The sequence below is a fragment of the Leopardus geoffroyi genome, chromosome C1 (genome assembly GCF_018350155.1).
Source record: "Leopardus geoffroyi isolate Oge1 chromosome C1, O.geoffroyi_Oge1_pat1.0, whole genome shotgun sequence".
Classification (NCBI taxonomy): Eukaryota; Metazoa; Chordata; class Mammalia; order Carnivora; family Felidae; genus Leopardus; species Leopardus geoffroyi.
Window position 1 is genome coordinate 77,337,676 of NC_059328.1, and position 21,030 is coordinate 77,358,705.

Here is a 21,030-nt window from a genome sequence, read left to right on the forward strand (position 1 = left end):
CAGGTATTTTTCAAATTATTTTATCTCAAGTCTGGATCTTAGATTTGAAATTTTAAAATTCAAGGATTTGATAACCCTTCCTTGAGGAACATCTAATTTATAGTTTAGCTGCCTCAATGAAGGAGACAACAGGAAAAACAAAACAAAACAAAATAACAACAACAACGTTTGTTAATATCTCAAAAATACATTAAAGTAGGGAAGGATATATGTTTTATCGTTCCCATCTAAAACTATTTTAAATTTTAAATACTTTAACTTCCCATGATGAATAAGTCTTCCAACTAAAATATTTTTCTTTCATTAGAAACATGGGTTACTTTATACACTGATAATAAGTTCTTGACTTTGTAATTTCCTTTCAGCCCAAATTGTACATTTTAATTACATACCATATATGCATGTAAATGATCCTGACTCCAATCTGTCAGATGCCCATGGCTCGTTTCTTCAGTCCCTTTATTCCCTTCTTCTTCCAGAATCTGTCAATCTGTACTGTGATCTCTTGCTCCTTTCCAAAGTCACTCCATTCTCTAACTTTTTATAATCCACTATCTAAAAGAATGTGTAGCCTTCCTTTTCAAAGATTTGACTATGTCTGCATGTTACCTCCATAAGAAGTCCAGACACTATAAATCTTTTGTAGAGTCTAGAAAAAAACATGTCGGTAATGTAATTTGATGGTGATGATATTAATTTTTTAAAAACATTGATAACTTTAGCAGCACCTGGGTGGCTCATTTGGTTAAACGTCTGACTTTTGATCTTAAATCATGATCTCGCAGTTCATAGGATCGAGCCCCGTGTCGGGCGTCTGCAGTGACAGTGTGGAGCCTGCTTGGGATTCTCCCTCTCTCTATCACTGCTCCTCCCCTGCTCTTTTTCAAAATAAACAAACATTAAAAAAAAAAAACAAACACCTTGATAACTTTAAAAGGCCTATGTTTTTGTTGCATTTTGATCATTGTTACCTGGATCATCTATGGGTCCCTTGAAACATGACCTGCTCATATTCATCTTTCTAATATAGGTAGTATAAAACAGCTCTTCAATCACTATGTTCAATGAAAGAACCATAAGATATTTGGTCATTTTCAAACAGTGATGCATAGCAAGACCATTCTAATCTACAATACAATATACTAAAATTTATACGTGTGCAATATTCCAAAACTATAAGTATAGCAATAGCTGTACTTCTATCTAAATTGTATTTAGAATTTAACTATTTTGCCTCATAGCTAGAAAAGAATTCCTTAATCCATTTAGGGAAGAAGAGAGTGAAGTACATTTTACATTTATGATAAAAGATAAAAAGTTTACAAAAGTAAGTATGAGGTATAACCTCATTGCTTAAGAATAGGAATTAAAGTAGGAAAAGTATAATGCCAACGTGGGTTCAATTCTGGTTCTGCCAAGGGCAAGTAATTCTACTGCGGGTAAGTAATTTAGTATTTTAGTGGGCTGTTTTCTAGTGCTGTAAGTTGAAATTCTGAATTAGAATCTAAGGTTTGTTTTATTGTACCATTCAATTATTTCCCTATTTAAAAATGTATCAGATAACAACGGAAAGAAAAAATTAATTTTAAAAGTAAAATGAAACTTTTGTAGTGAATTAATCAGTAAAGGTGATTGTAGTAGTGGACTTTAGTGCCTTTTCTGGGCAGTGTAGTTCTGAAGCACATTAAAGGACAGGATCCCAGGGAGAAGAGAGTGTTACCAGTACAGGAGCAAAAGGATTGGATCAGTTGTCCTTGATTGAATCAGTTTGTTCCTGATTTTTCTCTATTTAAAGATTTAAGTATTGGAGCCATTGGAACAATGATTCAGCATCCTCAATGTTTTATGAGTTTTTTGTTTTTTTTTTTTTTTGACATTGCCATTAATACTCAACCTGCTGGAAGAGTCGTCTTTGAATTTTTTTCTGATGTGTTCCCCCAAACATGGGATGAATTTCATTGTTTTTTTACAAGTGAAAAGGGGTCAGGGATATTCACTCAGGGGCCATTATAAGAGTTTTCTTTTTCACAGCATTGTCAAAGATATTATGGTTCAGGTGGTGACTTCAGTGAAGAAAATGGAGGATATTTTGAAGACGAGAATTTCATTGTTAAACACAAGACAGAATCTCTCTTATCAGTGAAAGAAGGAAGGATACAAATGGTTCATAGTTCTTCCTAACAAAAAGAGCTCCTCATTTAGATGGGTATCATGTTGTTTTGGGGGCAAATGACTTCTCTGCAAGAAGTTGTGCAAGAGAGAAAACCAGAAAACAGATGCAGTGAGCAAACCATTTGCTGAGGTAGACACTCAGTTGTGGAGGGCTAATTCCCAAACTAAAGAAAGAAAAAAATGCATAAATCCTCCTCCTCCTCCCTCCCCATCCAGTGATTCATATAGCTCAAGAGATTCTCAGTCCTATTCTGATTTTAAAGTGCTTCTGAAAAGAAATTTTAAATTTTCTCTTAAATTTTCTTTAAAAAAAAAAGAAACATAGGAAAAATGCTCCCCTACACACACACAATAGAAAGAAAAGAAAATCACATCTAGTGAAAGTGAGGCTGAAAATCTTAAAGCATAACACAAGTATATTGTTTATCCAGAAGAGTTCCCTCCTATGCCTGAAAATTGATTCTTAATTAGAAAAAGTGCTCCCAGAGCTGATGGCAAAGAAAGGAGAGAGGAGAGAGGAGAGAGGGGAGAGAGAGAGAGAGAGAGAGAGAGAGAGAGAGAGAGAGAGATTGATCTACCTAACTTCCAGCCTACTTCACAGCAGAGGAGACTTTCAGTTACTAGGTCTGGCAATAAAATTAAAGGAATAGAACTATGACATTATCAAACTCCTTCCAGATCCAGTTCAAGGGATCGTTTCAGATGTAGTGAGACTACTTTACAGTGGAGGCACGAGATTCAGAAAGCTCAAAGAATGAGGGTATCCAATGGTGAAAGATGAATCAAAGGAGCTTAAGAATGAGTTAGCTAAAACTGAAACAAAAGAAAATCAAAGAAGCCCAGCTGGAGTAAAAGAGAAAAATATAACTGACCATAGGCATGTGTCCAAGAGTCCAAACAAAAAGTAAAGAGGAAAAGAAAGTTTAAGACCATAAATCTAACAGCAAAGAGAGAGACATCAGAAGAAATTCAGAAAAAAAGATAATATAATAAAAACAAGGTGAAAAAGGGGCCAAATCTAAAAGAGGCAATAAGAGCAAACAGAAATCAGAGTTAAGAAAAGCATAATACAAAAAAAGAAAAAAAAAACATAATACAAAGTATAATGGACATGAAGAAAAGAATATGGGGTCAAGGAGTAAAGGAAGGGATCATGAGAATGTTAAAGAAAAGTCAAAGTCTAAAGGAAAAGATCAGGAAAGGGGTAAAATTAAAGAGAAGTTTAAATAGAAACCAAAGAGCAAGTGAGCATGATCATAATAAAAGTGAGACAAATAACAGATGCACATAGTCTAGAAGGGAACGTGATACAACCAAAGGCGAACAGTTACATGGTCATCACTCATCAACAGTTACTCCTCTGTCCTCACTCGTCGTGGGGCCTCAGCCCTCCTCCTAGTACCTCACTCTCATCAGGAAGGAATTGGGCTCCAACAAACACATAGGAGACAGGGTGCCCAGCAGGATTCTAAAAAAGAAAAGAAAGAGCTTTTCTTCTTTTTCCATAGTTGAGGTGTGGCTGAAATACAATAAAATGGTCCCAGTTTTTCAACAAAAATTAATTCTACCAGCTACAAAGAGACTGTAAACCAGATGCCACTTCTTAATAGTTTAAGAAACATGTGACCTGGAGAATCAACTCAATTTTGTCACCCATAAAGTGAGGTTCTTTTATCTGACCCCAAAATCAAAGGGATATTATGAGAAACATGTATACACTATCTTTAAAGTGCTTGTGGTTGTCAGAGAAGAAAGTGGTGTACAGGGTAAAACTATAAAATAAAGCATCCCCAAAGGAAAGCCAGTTACAATGGTAGAATGAGAGAAAGAAGCAGTAGGGCTGGAGTGGAAGGGTGCAACCTAGAAGCCCTGATAGAACTAGCAGCAGAAGCAAGGAGTCCCACAGATACAGAGAACAGGGTACAAGAGGGAAAGGTCATAAAGCAGAGAAAAGTAACATCAAGAAAAAAAGATAGGAGAAGGAGGAGAGGTTTATGGAGCTCAGAGAGAGAAGAAAATCAAAGCAGAAACAACAAAAAATACAGAAACCAAGAAAGTTCACACTGGAAAGAAAATGCTGAAGGTCAGAAAAGAATGTATCTTTTTTTTTTTTTTTTAATATTTATTTATTTTTGAGAGAGAGGGAAAGTGAGAGAGCGAGAATCCGAAGCAAGCTTCAGGCTCCTAGCTGTTAGCACAGAGCCCAACACTGGGCTCAGACCCACGAACAGAACCGTGAGATCATGGCCTGAGCCAAAGTCTCACTCTCAACCTACTGAGCCACCCAGGTGCCCTGAAAAGAATCTACTCTTAAAAACATCCTAACAGCCCAAATAATAACAGGGGGGAAAGGCTGATAGAGATCAAAGTCATTCTTAAAATGAGAACAAAGTAGGACAAAGAATTAAAGTTCTTCACATTGAAAAATAAGGAGCATGCAAAGTCCATACCCTCAGTGGAAAAGGAAAACCAAAAATCAAAGGGTTAACAAAATGACCATGTACATGATAAAAATTAAAACTTTGACCATAAAAAAGTTGACTATGAGTCCAGCTCTAGAACACTTGAAGACAATAGTGGCTGAGTGAGTTGTGGAAAGTTCATTTCCATTTTGTCTCAAATTTTTTTTTTTTTTAATTTTTTTTTTTTCAACGTTTATTTTTGGGACAGAGAGAGACAGAGCATGAACGGGGGAGGGGCAGAGAGAGAGGGAGACACAGAATCGGAAACAGGCTCCAGGCTCTGAGCCATCAGCCCAGAGCCCGACGCGGGGCTGGAACTCACGGACCGCGAGATCGTGACCTGGCTGAAGTCGGACGCTCAACCGACTGCGCCACCCAGGCGCCCCTTGTCTCAAATTTTAAGTTGTAGAGTCTTGCTGATAAATCTTTTTGTTGTCTTCCTCTTTTCATTGTTTTTGGTTTGTTTTATGTCTTTTTTTTTTTTTTTTTAATTTGGACTTCATCTGAGTTGATCTTTTGATAAATTGCAACCTGAATAATTTGTACTGCTAATATTTTAATAAACTTGAAATGAGAAAAATATTGTAGTAAAATTCATTTAAATTTCAAAATTTTTAAAAATTTCTAAATGGTAAAAGGTTTATATTTCCAAACTGATCAATACAGAAACAAACCCCAGAATAATGACTTCATTGTGTGTGTACTTTCTAAAGGATTGAAGCCACCTACTGTCATAAGGATGTGCTTCAATGGGCAAAATGCTAATATCAGCTGAATTTTCATTCCTTTTTTGATAAAAAAAATTACAGTTACAACATATATGAGTGCAGGTTTATGCACATTTTTCTAAATCTTTCAGAATAGTATGGGGTTTGGGTTTTTTTGTTTGTTTGTTTGTTTCATTCTGTTTTGCTGAAATATGTAAGAAGTTTTAAGGCATATGTTAGTTTAGGGAAAGGTTTCTCAACTGAAATGTGAAAATAAGCAAGACAAAGATTGCTCTTTTGAATTATCGGCTTTTATTATGTTAATTAAAACAAAACTCTATAGAGCATCTAAGTGCCTCTCAAGCTACATAAAAAAAAAATACCCAGTTGATGCATGGGAATTATAAAGATAATTTACACAGTTGGTGAAGAAAACAACCTATACTGAAAGGCAATTAAACAAGAGTGATATCACCATATTACATTTAAAATAGGAAATATATGTGCAGAAAACCAACTAATCATCATTACTCTTCTACTTGTCTTCTGGAATGGATTCTTTTAAAATTCTGATATTGCCTCCTTTCCTTTCCTTTCCACCTTAAATAAGTGCTTCTCACAATGTAACGTGCATGTAACCAACCCAGGATCTTGTTAAAATGCAGATTCTGGTTCAGTAGTTCTGGAGTGAGGCCTGAGAACTTCTAACTCCAGCTCCAAGGAGTTTCTCCTATTACTGGTCTTTGGATCAGACATCGAGTGGCAAGGCCTTTAACTACTGGCAGCCAGGAAGTGACAAGCTAAAGGATAAGAAGTGCCAGTATTTTCCATTCTTTTTGTTTTGTTTGTTCCACTAACCAAAACCCACAATGAAATTCTTAGATTATTTACATAATAAACTTAGTAAACTTAGTTTAGTTTACTTCTCTTTGTCCTAACTTTCTCCTCACTGGTATCTTCTCTAGTCCCACAAAAGTAGAAGTTCTTAAATTAAAAAAAATTTTTTTAATGTTTATTTTTCAGAGAGAGAGAGAGAGAGAGGCAGAGTGTGAGCAGGGGAGATACAGACAGAGACAGAGACACAGCATCTGAAGCAGGCTCCGGGCTCTGAGCTGTTAGCACAGAGCCCCACGCGGGGCTCGAACTCACACTGAGCCAAAGTCAGACACTCAACCGACTGAGCCACCCAGGCACCCCAAGAGGTTCTTTATATCGACACCTGTTCCGATGTAAGATGCCACAGGTGTTATCCATATAACCCCTAGGCTACAGGTCCTCAAGGAGTAGCTCCCTAACTATCCTTGATGAGGGTGTTTTCTAGAAATGGGGTCAAAGTAAAGAGACACTTTGTGTGACCCTGCTAAGGAGTAAACTGTGAATAATTCAGCAATCATTTCTATCTGGTTTTGGAATGCATTATAATAGAATTTGAAGATTTATTTTTTAATGTGTATTTATTTAGAGAGAGATTGCACGTGTGCACATGATTTGGGGGGACCAGAGAGAGAGGAGAGCAAGAATTCCAAGCAGGTTCCATGCTGTCAGTATGGAACATGATGTGGGACTCAATCTCACAAATCATGAGATCATGACCTGAACCGAAATCAGATGCTTAACCAACTGAGTCACCCAGGTGCCCCAGAAGATTTATTTTCTAATTACATTTTACTCAAGGTAATACTAAAATAGATATATATGCTCTGACCATAAAACAACTAAGAATGCTGGTGAGGAGGGGACAGAGATAGAGCAATCTACCTGAAAGCATGAGGAAGTGTACATAGGAGGGAGGTCCAAGAGAAAATTTCTATGGATGATTCATCTATGGAAAGTCAAAGAGTTCATTTGTCAAGTCCTATGCAACTTACTGCAATTCAAATATGACAAATGAATGCAGATTTTCCTTGACTTACACTTACGATGAGGTTATATCCTGATGAACCCATTATAAGTAGAAAATACCATTAAGTCAAAAATGCATTTGGGGTGCCTGGGTGGCTCAGTCAGTTAAGTGTTGACTCTTCGATTTTGGCTCAGGTCATGATCTCACGGTTCATGGGTTCGAGCCCTGCACTGGAGCTCCACTGATAGTGTGGAGCCTGCTTGGGATTCTGTCTCTCCCTCTCTCTGTCCTTCCCCCGCTCACGCTCTGTCTCTCTCTTTCTCTATCTCTCAAAAAAATAAATAAAACATTTTTATTTTATTTTTTTTTTGGAGAGAGAAAGAGGGAGAGAGAGAGAGCAAGCATGAGTGGGGGAGGGGCAAAAAGAGAGGGAGACACAGAATCTGAAGCAGGCTCCAGGCTCTGAGCTGTCAGTACAGCTGTCAGTGGGGCTCGAACTCACGAACCATGAAATCCTGACCTGAGCTGAAGTTGGATGCTTAACTGACTGAGGCACCCAGGCGCCCCAATAAAACATCTTTTAAAAAACATTTAACACACCAAACATACTGAGCATCATTGCTTAGCCTAGCCTGTCTTAAACATGCTCAGAACAATTATATTAGCCTACAGTTGCACAAAATCATCTCACACAAAGCCTATCTCATAATAGAGTGTTGAATATTTCACGTACTTTATTGAATACTGTACTGAAAGTAAAACAGTTTGGTTGCATGGGTACAAAATGGTTTGTCAGTGTATGGTTGTCTATCCTCATGGTCCTGTGGCTGACTGGGAGCTGCAGCTCCTTGCTCCTGCCCAACATTGCCACAGAGTATCCTATGCATATCATATCACCAGCCTGGGAAAAGATCAAAATTCACAGACCAAGTATGGTTTCTATTGAATGCATATCATTTTCACACCATCATAAAGTTAAAAAACTATGAGTCCAAACAGAAGTTGGGGACAGTCTGTTTGTATTATTTCACCCCTTCCCCATGGGCTATTTAAAGTACTGCTCAGTAGGGGCGCCTGGGTGGCTCAGTCAGTTAAGTGTCCGACTTTGGCTCAGGTCATGGTCTCACGGCTTGTGGGCTGCTTTAGGCTCTGTGCTGACAGCTCAGAGCCTGGAGCCTGCTTTGGATTCTGTGTCTCCCTCTCTTTCTGCCCTTGGCCCACTTGCACTCTCTCTCCTTCAAAAATAAATAAACTTTGAAAAATAATAATAAAATAAAATACTGCTAAGGATATTTTTTAAGTATGAACAACTACCACTTACTAAGAACATATTATGCATCAGTCCCTAAACTAAGAGCGTCCTACGCAGTGGCTTATTAAATTCTTGTTTCATACCTATGAGGTAGGAGCCATTATGCCAACACTGTGAGAAAAATACAGCCTGTTAAGGACTTTTTTAACTGAAAAAAAAAACCAAAAGATGAAAAAATTGAATCCAACAAAGATTTTTGTGTAAAGCTCTGTTGTGTGGTTCATCGAAATATATTTAAACCTTATGTTACAAAATGGAAACCGTAGGGTTATTCACTCATGGAAAGAATACCCAGTGACTAGACTCCTTTAAGAGATCAGTCTACTTCTTAAGAACTACTACACTTGGGGCGCCTGGGTGGCGCAGTCGGTTGAGCGTCCGACTTCAGCCAGGTCACGATCTCGCGGTCCGTGAGTTCCAGCCCCGCGTCGGGCTCTGGGCTGATGGCTCAGAGCCTGGAGCCTGTTTCCGATTCTGTGTCTCCCTCTCTCTCTGCCCCTCCCCCGTTCATGCTCTGTCTCTCTCTGTCCCAAAAATAAATAAACGTTGAAAAAAAAATTAAAAAAAAAAAAAAAAAGAACTACTACACTTAACTTTCCAGGTAAACACTTGCACAAAATAAGGCATGTCTATGATAAAGCTGTTAATTTGCCATTTGTTTTACTTATGAAGTGAACCTACCCATGTGTTTCCAAAATTGGCTTGATAATAAAGAACAACCTGAAGTCTTGTTAAAACTATAGAATTCCCAGTCCCTTTCACCTGGCAATTCTGAAACAGGTAAGGTCTAGGAATTTTTATATTTAATATATTATCCATATGTTTCTTATGATCAGGCAAGTTTGGGAAACATTTGTCTGCTGAATAAAGCTCAGGTTTCTTAGCATTTAAAGTCCTCCACAGTCTGGCCTTAAGATACATTTCAAACACCTCCTACAACACTAACCTATGTTTAATATTATCTATTCATTATTCCCCAAATAGATATTTTCCTCCCTAGGAGCTTTGCTCAAGCTGTTTCCTCTGCCAGAATGTTTTTCTCTCATGTGTTTGTTCATCAAGATCATTTTCATCTTTTAAAGCTCAGCTCAAATTTTAACTCCTGTATAGGGGCACCTGAGTGGCTCAGTCGGTTGAGCGTCCGACTTTGGCTCAGGTTATGATCTCACAGTCTGTGAGTTCGAGCCCCATGTCAGGCTCTGTGCTGACAGCTCAGAGCCTGGAGCCTGCTTTGGATTCTGTGTCTCCCTCTCTCTCTGCCCCTCCCCTGCTCATGCTCTGTCTCTCTCTCTGTCGAAAATAAACATTAAAAAAATTAAAAAAAAAAGTTAACTCCTGTATAAAGGCTTCCCCGACTCTATGGTCAGGATTATGTTCTCTCTCCTATGAACTCCCAGAGCTCTTTAAACCTCTATTGCAGTGTTTCTCAAGGTGCAATCCTTGGACCAGCAACATCAGCATTTATTTGGGCATTTGTTAAAAACGCACATTCTCAGGTCCCAGCCCAGACTTACTGAGTCAGAAACTCTGCATATGGTTCCCTGCATTCTGTTTCCAAACAAGCCCTCTAGATGACTGCAATGTACCCTGAAGCTTGAGAACCACTTCTCTAATGTATTCTGTATTTTATTATTGCATTACTATATGTCTTAGTTTCTCTCCCAGAATGTAAAGTAGGCTCCATGAGAGCAAAAACAGTATTTTCATCATTTGCTTCCTTTGCAGTATCAAGCAGAGTGCTTTTGCTTAGCAGATCATAATAAGTCTCGTTGAATTAAATTGCTATTTCTTTAGTGTCATAGTCTATGTATGCAAGATGAGCAGATTGCAGTGCACCAATTTTTCATTTTAATGGTGTTTAATAACCTTTAAAGGTTGTAGCATGATTGATTCAGATGCAGAAACATGCCAATTGTAAAGATGACTAAAATAAAGGAACTGGTTGCTCTTATTTTTCAACATGGTAATAAAGCTTCTTAGTTTTGTTTTAAGCTTTTTCTCTATGCTTAATATATGATGCCTCATAAATGTTTATCAATGATAATAACAACAATCTCATCTGGAAGTTTCTCGTCTCTACTTTTCTCATCTCTAAGGCTTCTATGCTTAAAGAAAAATTCCTAAAATTTCTTTTATTTATTTATTTATTTATTTATTTATTTATTTATTTATTTATTTATTATTTTGAGAGACAGTGAGAGTGAGCGAGCTTGAGAGGGGGAGGGGCAGAGAGAGAGGGAATCCTAAGCAGGTTCTGCACTGTCAGTGCAGAGCACAATGTAGAGCTCGAACTCATTAACTGTGAGGTCATGATTTGAGCTGAAATCAAGAGTCGGACACTTAACCAACTGAACCACTCAGATGCCCCTAAATTCCTAAAATTTCTTAAGTGGGCTTCAACTTCACCTGTATCTATAAATAAATAGAATAATAAACGCTTCTTAGACTGCCTATACACTACTTATCAATAAATGTCAATAAATTTGAGAGAAAATTCATGGGAAAATAACATGAAATAGTGTTTGCTAAAGGTCAACGTAACAAAGTTTTAGGATTCACCATACTGGAAAACAAGCTAAAGGAAAACAATCTATGTTGATTAATGTTTCATTTATTATTATTTGAAGTTATATAACAACAGTTTCAGACAGCCACAGATTCTTAAAAATCTTTAGTAAAACAAAACAATATTGGTGAATAATCCATACAGTAAACAGATTCAGTAACCTAGCATCATTTCTTTTCATAGAATACCTTTCTTCTTGTTGAGAAAATTAAGAATAATTTTTTTTTGTTTTTTGTTTCTGAAGAAAAAATTTTTAATTGGTTCCTGTCAAAATCCAATCAAGATGTATTTAATAACCAAATAATTGCTAAGAGCAACTTAATTTTCAGCTTACTGAAACAAACCCGCTGTGAAAGTGCTTTTCATGAAGTTACAATAGGAAAATGAATCTGTCCAAATATTTTGTTGCAAATCAGTCAACAGAACTGATCAAATCCAAGAGAAAAAAAAATTGAACAATTATGAACTACCTTTAAAAAATAAAATGCTTGCTTTATAACTGGATGTCTTTATACTTTGTCTTATTAATATAAGATAAAATTTTTTGGTTTGTTTTAGAAAATACCATCAAATATTCCCAGAAAAGACTTTATTTCCTCAGCTTCATCATCGGGATGATACCTACTGGGGGGGAAAGCAAATATAGAAATATATATAGATTGCTGAGAGGTAATATATCAAATGAACTTCAATATGCATAACCTTAAGAAGTCTGTTGGGGGGAAATCAGATTTCATAAACTGTGAGAAGTAGGGATCAAACATCTTAGGTATTTCTTTAAGCATTTAAAAAAGTAATATTTAATCAATATGTGAACAAGTCTGTAAACCTTGACTATTAAAGAGAGATAGAGAAATTGCTATAGTTAGCCATAGAAGTGACCAGTCATGGGGGCACTAATTTGACTTAATATGACTTTTCATCGAACCTGTACAATTGTGAAAAAGCTCCATGGCTAAAATACAACTTGAACTTTTGAAAAACAAGCAAATCTCATTTGGATTTTAGTAACTTTACACTTTACATTATCAACATGTTGTGTTCAAATCCTTAAAAAAAAGTTTAGCAACAAAATATATTTTCATTAAAAGTATCAAACATATATTCTCAAAAACTGACATACTTAAAATTATGAATTGTCTTAAGGGTTTAGGTCACCAGGGGTATAAGTTTTCAATGTCTTTAAGTAAATAAAATGTTTAGGTTATCTTTAAAATAAATCAAGGAAAAAGGAATGCTGAATTTCTTCACAGAAAGTTTTTATTGGTATAGTCTTGAAAGACTTTAAAGAATTCTTACCTGAAATCAATTTCCTTTTTACATTCATTGTTGCTAATAAAGAAATCCACTTTCTCAATAAAATGTGAAGAATTTGGTATTTTTTTAGAGTGAGTAAAGCACAGCTTTTCAATCTCTGGTGACAGACTCTGCTGTTTTCTTTCTTGTAAACAGACCTATATTTTGAGGAAAACAGAAAAAAAGGCAATCACTGAAAGTTTAACTCTTCAGGCAGAATTTAAAAGAAAAACAATGAAGTGCTTCTTACAATATCTGCATTTCCAGCTTGTGGAGGCAATTTTGTCATGGAGGATGCATCAAACTTGAACACAGGAGAATCTGATAAATAAATATCTGGCTTCTCATGTGATGAAACAACACTAAAAATCAAAATTAATTATTTTTAAAATATGGGAATAAGAGAAACAAACCATCTTAATTAGATCAATAGTGATTCTTTGGGGAAGATGATTATAGTCTGTCATATTTATTACAAAAAAAAAAGATGCTCTGTTTCTTAGACTCATGGAAAATCTGGTGTTATCTCCTTTCCTTTAGACAAAATACCACTTTATATATATATTTTTAATTTGTTTTTGTTTTTGTTTTTGTTTTGAGAAAGAGGAAGAGTGTGAGCACAAGCAGGGGAGGTGCAGAGGGAGAGGGAGAGAGAGAATCTTAAGCAGGTTCCATGCTCAGGGCAGGGCTGGACGGAAGGCTTGATCTCACGACTGTGAAATCATGACCTGAGCAGAAATCAAGAGTTGGACACTTAACTGACTGAGCCATCTAGGTGTCCCCCAATCTATATATATTTCAAATTAGATAAAAATATTATTTTTAAAAGGCTACAGAAGTAATCATTCAGTAATTTTCCTTAAAATTGGGTCTCATGCTTAATTTTCTATTACCTAGCAGTCTGTAAATCTTTCCTAAATCTCACTTGGCTCAACTTTTTACCTCCTTTCCCTGCTCTGGTCTCACTGTAGATAGACACCTTTATTTATCTTCCAATCTAAAACTACACTAGGATTCACCTTCAATCTTCTGTATTAAATTTATTCATTAAAAAACATTCATTATTCACTACCATATGCTAGATATTGTACTAGGAGCTAGGTATGAAGAGGTAAACAAATCCTGAGGGAGTTATCATCTAGTAGAGGAGCAGACAATGAGTAAACAATAAATACACATAATTATAGATCCTGAAGTTATATGAAGGAAATTAATTAATATTACAAGAAAAAGTGTGAAGACATAAACCCACTTTAAAAAGGTAGACATGAATGCATGTCTGAGGAGGTGACAATTTAAGATGACACTCAAAGGCTAAAATATGATAGCCATGTAAAGAGTAATAAACACCAGTTTGCATTCCCACCAAAAAAAAAAAAAGAAAAAAAAAAGAGAGGGAGGGTGCCAAAACATAAGAGACTCTTAAAAACTGAGAACAAACTGAGGGTTGATGGGGGATGGGAGGGAGGGGAGGGTGGGTGAGGGGTACTGAGGAGGGCACCTGTTGGGATGAGCACCAGGTGTTGTATGGAAACCAATTTGACAATAAATTTCATATAAAGAAAAAAAAGAGTAATAAGCAGTGGATACCGGTAGTAGAGAAGTACATGTATTGATAGGATTGAATCTTTTTGTTTTTGATCAAAAGCAAGGAATTAAAATAGTCAAAAAGGGTACAAAAGGAAAAGCATGATTCTTTCCCACCCCAAATCCTCAGGTCCCACAGGCCTTCTTTCTAGTTCCAACTTACGGCACAATTTTTTCTTTAGAGGCTACTTGATAAGGATTCCCTTTTAAATCCACTTATTTTCTGTTCATCACTTTTAAACTCTCCCCAAATTATTTATAGCTTCTAAAAGTATGGCTCACCAAACTGTCTACGTGCTTTGTTATCTTCCTACTTTCTACCTATTTTTTGCTTCTCTACACCCACAGCTTTGTTCTACTTTGATGCTTCTAATCCATTTATCTTGTATGACTCAGAGTTAGAACCAATGAATGGAAATAGTAAGAAGACAAATTTTAGACAAATATTCTTAAAAGCTATTGAATGGTCTGAGAGACCCAAACATGGATCAGGCATGTTGAAGTGAATGAGCTCCTGGTCACTAGAGCTGTTTTAGTAGAGATGTCATGAATACCTATGGCAATGACGTTGGATGGTGATTCAAGTATCTTGCAGTGGAGAAACTAAATGATGCTTAAAGTAAGCACACTTCAGCTCTGGAATTCTCTGAAATCTATGATTCTATGATGTTGATAAGTAAAACGACTAAATAAGAGCAAAAATACCAAGAGACACCACAAATTTCGTATTTTTTTAAACTAGGAGAAATAAATAATCCTTAAATTAGACCTTGAATAAAAAGTTGTCAGTATTTCTTTTGGGGAAAGTTTTGGTTGTGGCTATAATTACTCTTCATGACTTCTAGCCAAGTCCACTATCCAGATGCACTTCGCATTTCTGCAAAAATACTTCAAGTTGAAGTTTTTTTTTTTCTTTTTACAATTTTTTAAAGTAGGCTCCACACCCAATGTGGGACTTGAACTCACAACTCTAAGATCACAAGTCTCATGCTCTACTGACTGACTGAGTCAGCCAGGTTCCCCAAAATTGAACATTTTTAAAATTACTATTTACTTTTACAAATGTCTGTGTGTCTTATATTCTCAGATTAACATCTTTGTGTACTCATTTGCCATGTATTTTTTCCCTCTTCCTCAACTACTGTAGTATGTGCTATCTATGAAATGTTTCAAAAATCTAACTACCTCTCAGTTCCCATCACCTCTGCTCTAGTTTAGGCCTTACCATAACCTGTCTTTTGTGCTGGCCACCATGCTTCTCATGGTCCCACCTTCTACATGCTTCTCATGGTCCCACCTTCTACAATTCAATATATATATATATATATATATATATATATATATATATATATATATATATATATATGTATATATGTGTGTGTGTATATATATATATATATACACACACACATATATACATATATATATCTGTAATATCATATACCTATATCTCATCTACAAATAATTTTGTCTCATCAAATTGTTTATCCTGTGCGTAAGTATCTTGGAAGGCTTCCTACTGCTTACTATGGAGACTAAAAACTAGACTATACCTGGAGTGGGGATTGCTATAGATTATATCACATTTTTAAAAATTAGTTTTCAAAATTTAAGTCAGGAGATGTCACACCGAATTTTAGATACCTAGCTTTTTTTGAAAATCAGAATATTTGACAACACTAGATACTTACTTCTTGCACAGCAACAACTGGCTGGACCTGAGTAGTGGTTGCTCCTTTTATTTATTTATTTATTTATTTATTTATTTATTTATTTATTTATTTTACTTTTTATTATTGAAATGTAATTGACATACAATGTTATATTAAATTCAGGCATATAACTTACTGATTCATCAATTTTACACATTACTCAGTGCTCACCACAGCAAGTGTATTACCATCTGTCACCATACAATGTCATTAGAATATTATTGACTATATTCCCTGTGCTGTACTTTTCTTTTTTTTTTTTTTTTTTTTAAATGTTTTGAATTTTTTTTTTTTTCAACGTTTATTTATTTTTGGGACAGAGAGAGACAGAGCATGAACGGGGGAGGGGCAGAGAGAGAGGGAGACACAGAATCGGAAACAGGCTCCAGGCTCTGAGCCATCAGCCCAGGGCCTGACGCGGGGCTCAAACTCACGGACCGTGAGATGGTGACCTGGCTGAAGTCGGACGCTTAACCGACTGCGCCACTCAGGCGCCCCTGTACTTTTCATCTCTGTGACTTATTTATTTTACCAGTGGAAATCTTGTACATCTTAATCCCCTTTATCTATTTTGTCATCCACCGCCACACAACCATCAGTTCGTTCTCTGTATTTAAGAGTCTTGTTTTTGTGTTTGTTTGTTCATTTGCTTTGTTTTTGTAGATTCCACATCTAAGTGAAATCACATGATCTGACTTATTTCATTTAGCATAACACCCTCTTGGTCCATCTATGTTGTTGTAAATGGAAAGATCACATTCTTCTTTATGGACGAGTAATATTATAGATACAAATATATAAATATCTCATTATCTTCTTTAGCCATTCATCGATACCCACAACTTGGGCTGCTTCCATATGTTGGCTATTGTAAATGCTGCTGCAATAAACACAGGGGTGCATTTTCTTTTTGAATTAGTGTTTTTTTCTCTGGGTAAATACCCAGCAGTGGTATTACCATAGTTGTATTTCTAATTTTTGAGGAACCTCCATACTGTTTTCCACAGTAGTTGCACCAATTTATATTCCCACCAACAGTGCACAAGTGTTCCCTTTTCTCTACCTCCTCACTTACTATTTCTTGTCTTTTTGATATCACCCATTCTAACTGGTGTGAAGTAATATCGCATGGTTTTGATTTGCATTTTCCTGATAATTAGTGATGTTGAGCATCTTTCCATGCGTCTGTCAGCCATCTGTATGTCTTCTTTGGAAAAATGTCTATTCAGGCCCTCTGCCCATTTTTTAAATCAAGTTGGTTTTTTGGTGTGAGTTGTAAAAGTGTTTATATATTTTGGATATTAGCCCCTTATTGGATATATTATTTGCAAATATCTTCTCCCATTTAGTAGGTTGCCTTTTTGTTTTGCTCATGGTTTCCTTTGCTGTGCAAAAGCTTTTTATTTTGGCCTAGTCCCAATAGTTTAGTTTTGTTTTTGTTTCCCTTGCCTGAGGAAATATATCCATAAATATATGGCTAAAATTGATGTCAAAGAGATTATTGCCTGTGTATTTTTTTTTAGGAGTTTTATGGTTTCAAGTCTTACACTTAGGGCTTTAATCCATTTTGAGTTTATTTTGTATATGGTATAAAAAAGTGGTTGTGTCTATTTTTTTGCCAGTACCATACCATTTTGATTAATATTTTTTGTAGTGTATCTTTTTTTAAGATTTTATTATTAAAAAATTTTTTTTAATGTTTATTTTTGAGAGACAGAGAGAGAGAGAGAGAGAGAGAGGGAGAGAGAAACACAGAACATGAAGCAGGCTCCAGGCTCTGAGCTGTCAGCACAGAGCCCGACGCGGGGCTCGAACTCACAGAGTGTGAGATCATGACCCAAGCCAAAGTTGGACGCTTAACCAACTGAGCCACCCAGGTGCCCCATTTAAGATTTTAGTTTTAAGTAATCTCTACACCCAATGTGGGGCTCAAACTTACAAACCCAAGATCAAGAGTTGTATGCTCTACAGACTGAGCCAGCCAGGTGCCCCAGCTTTGTAGTATACCTTGAAATCTGTAATTGTGATATCTCTACAGTTGTGCCTTTTAGATGGAACACTCTGTGGTTGGCCTTGGCCCACTACATCTTGAAGGTGGTTTCAGTTTGTGAGCCCTGACCTACTGGATATGGTAAAGTTATTTAAATATGGCATTTGAGGCTCTTTACAATCAGACCTCAGCACTCTCAGCCTCAATGCTGTGACCATACAGACAACACTTTATTGACCCTTGAGCATGAGATGCCTTTTCAAGCCGTATCCCTTCACACATGCTTCTTCTATCTGGAATGCCTTATCTTCCTCTTTTCTACCTGTCAAATTCCTACTATTTAGTTTTCAAGTCTTTTGAGAAGTGAAAATTCCTGCGCACCGGCCCTAGAGATCATGACATAGTAAGTCTAGTGTGGGGCCCAGGAATGTGTTTTGTTTTTTTTTTGTGTTTTTTTTTTTAGGAATGTGCACTTTCAATATATTTCAATACTTTTGAAGTAGTTGGTCTGTCAATAGATCTTTGAGAAACACAGCTCTAAGAGTAAGAAAGTTCAGGTTAGCTAATACCTTATAGCTTCTCTGACATCTAATGATTTGATCCCCATTCTCCAATTATATGTCAGGAGGATATACACTTGTAAAGTATTTCAAACCAAAATTCCAAAACTTGCCTTTTTGACATTTCTCCTTGGAATTTGCTCTTTGACTCTTGAAGGGATAGCTTACTTCCCTGGATACTTGAACTCAAAGTGTTTCTAAATCCTATGTAAAGAGATAACATTTTGAAGTAAAATGTCAGGAAACAGAAGAATGGATCTTTTCAGAAGTTCTACAAGGGCTGTCTCCAACAGATATGATCTGATTAAAGAAGGAATGAATACTTCTCACTAATCACATTTAATTTGCACAGAGAAATAAGGGAGCAAAGCTAAGGGAGTAAAACTATAAACACACGGGTTAGCTTATTAGTCACTATACTAAAAGGTCCCAAACCACTTTTACTTACTTACTTAACTCATGTAAATGATCAGTTTGAATTTCATTCAATATTTTCAATGGTCTGCATGTAGCTAAGTTCATTTAAAGTGTTATATACATGACATTTATTGAGACTGATTTTTCCAGTGTCAAAGCTATGCCCTCACAGGATTAAGCTACCTCAAAGAATCAGTACAAATTGCCACTTAAATTGCAATACACATGACTATTAATTTTGAGGTAGGGACTAGTAGTTGTACAGCAATACAGGAAATTGTGCCTACTAACTCCACATCATATATTCTCCTGACCTATTTTGTGAACGTGGTCAAATCCTATTCCTTCTGGAAGGAATAATAGCTCTTTAGGCAATTCTTAGAGCCCTAAAACAATAATATTTTGACTTCTAATTGCTTCCCTTAAGAAGATTTTTTTTTTTAAAGACCACTGGGGTGGGATACATTAAGAGGCAACTATAGTTCTGAAGGACTGATTTCGTTCTGTCATCCATCAGTATCTCCATTTTGCTGTCTTCTCATATACTTACCAAGATTTTCATTTTCTGTTTTAGTGAGATAGAGTGAATCTGCCAGTAATTCAGAAAATTCAGTCCCATTATTTTGGGGTTGTATATGATTTAAATACAATATCCAATACAGAAGAAATTAATTTTTTTCTAATTTTGTTTACTTATACCTGAAAAAAAATCAGTTATGTCTGCTAGAAATAAAAGGTGTCTTTCATTTTCCTGGCTAACAGATGAATACTTTTAAAAATGGAGTATTTTTTGTCCTTCACAAACATTAGCAGATTATGTGTGATCACAGAATTGAGAGCTGGATAGTGTGTTTTATAAGGGAAAATTCAATAAATAATCTGAATTTGAATAGCGTTTTTAACAATATAGGGGAGCAATAGAATAGAAAAAGCTCATGTTGCTGCATCATTATCATGGAATAACCTTGACCTCTGTCCTTAGAGGAGGAAATGCAATTTATGGAAGGGTTACTTTTTCAGTTTCGCTAAAAATCATAATCTTAACAAACCAAAGCTAGTTAAGCACGCGCATAAAAAAGACAAAGAAAATGAGTCCCAGAAACTGAACTGAAAAATATTCAAAGAATTTCTCATGAAATTATTTCATGCTAAGATACAATTTTACCTGATGTATTTGTCTTCTCAGTACCGGCTGACAAATCAGTAACTTCTATCAAGTTCTCATCATCAAAATCATCCCAAACTTCATCTCCCAATTCAAAGTTCACATTCGTAACTTCTAACAATGGAGAATTACTTTTATCCGCATCTGTCAAATTCTGGTTTCCAGATGCATTAAGATGTCTGTTGAACAGTACTGTTTGAGGGGCTTTCTCATTTGAAGTTGTAGAAGAGTTCCATCTAGAAAAATCTGTCATGTGCACGTATAAAAGAGTATAGGTACTTTTTAAACCATTAACATCATTTTCTATTGATATGTCAAACACATCTTTCAACTACTAAACTGAGGTTTGAACAGTAGTTTTCAAAAGTATTGGGTCAAGCAATATTGTTGAATATTGTTTTCAACCAATTCTATTTACTGTAGTACATATATTGATAGTTGCACTAAATTGAATTTTCAATAGATTCTTTCAGACAGAATTAATTTTCCCTATTAATTTCTAGATGAGAATAGCCATACTCTAAAAATGAATAATTTCTAAAATGGTATTCCTCCCCCCAGCTCTTTTCCCTACAGGTGAATTTTGAATATTGTTATGAAATATATTTATCCAAAATAGATCTTAATTTTCTCCTGCTAAAAAATCCTCAGTGTTATCTATTATTTACAGCCTGGGCTTAGAACCAGACTACCTGGGTGAAAAATTCCACTTCTCTCATTGTATAATCTTAGACAAGCAATTTAAAGTCTCTGAGCCTCATTTCTCCTCTGCAAAATGGGAATTATAAAAGTACCTTTTTCATTACATTGTTGTAGGGAATAAATGCCTTTAACTCTTGCAGTTTTCCAAAGTAATTGTGCTAATAAATGTTTAATAAATTGCTTCTCAAAACATGTATGCATTTATATACATACATGTGTTTATTATATGTATTTATTATAGGTAAAAGATATGTAGCACATGATTTACAAATAATAATAAAATATATAACATGCATAATTATAAATTCCATATATCTGATTTTCACTGAATGTTTTCATTGAGTTTTGCCAAACTCTTACATCTATAGCCAACCTATCATTACAATTAACAAATGAATACAGTTCTCACATAAATGCTATTTAACATTCTTGTTGACTTTAGCAACTAAGATGAAAGTAAAATAGCAAAGACAGAGGTTGGGATTTTACTCATTCATTCACTGACTTAGGCAACTTCTTCGCTAAATTAGACAATGGTT

General features: G+C 35.7%; 1 protein-coding gene and 1 pseudogene across 11 annotated transcripts in view; one reads left to right on the forward strand and one right to left on the reverse strand.

The window, feature by feature from the left end:
- The first annotated feature begins 856 nt into the window (after window positions 1-856).
- On the forward strand, window positions 857-4,346 carry LOC123600026 (annotated as a pseudogene).
- Window positions 4,347-7,893: 3,547 nt separating this feature from the next.
- HFM1 (helicase for meiosis 1) overlaps window positions 7,894-21,030 on the reverse strand; it is a 92,512-nt gene continuing 79,375 nt past the window's right edge. For 5 of the 11 annotated variants that reach the window (XM_045478250.1, XM_045478251.1, XM_045478249.1 and 2 more), the window contains 5 exons: window positions 19,790-20,035; window positions 18,321-18,411; window positions 12,609-12,720; window positions 12,362-12,516; window positions 11,088-11,686 (listed from right to left, as the gene is read on the reverse strand). In XM_045478250.1, the coding sequence (XP_045334206.1) occupies window positions 11,617-11,686; window positions 12,362-12,516; window positions 12,609-12,720; window positions 18,321-18,411; window positions 19,790-20,035 (674 nt within the window). In that variant the 3' untranslated portion in view covers window positions 11,088-11,616. Of the gene's footprint in view, window positions 8,086-11,087; window positions 11,687-12,361; window positions 12,517-12,608; window positions 12,721-18,320; window positions 18,412-19,789; window positions 20,036-21,030 lie in introns of those variants that run through there. The other 6 variants (XR_006712450.1, XM_045478252.1, XR_006712449.1 and 3 more) reach the window with 5 other exon arrangements.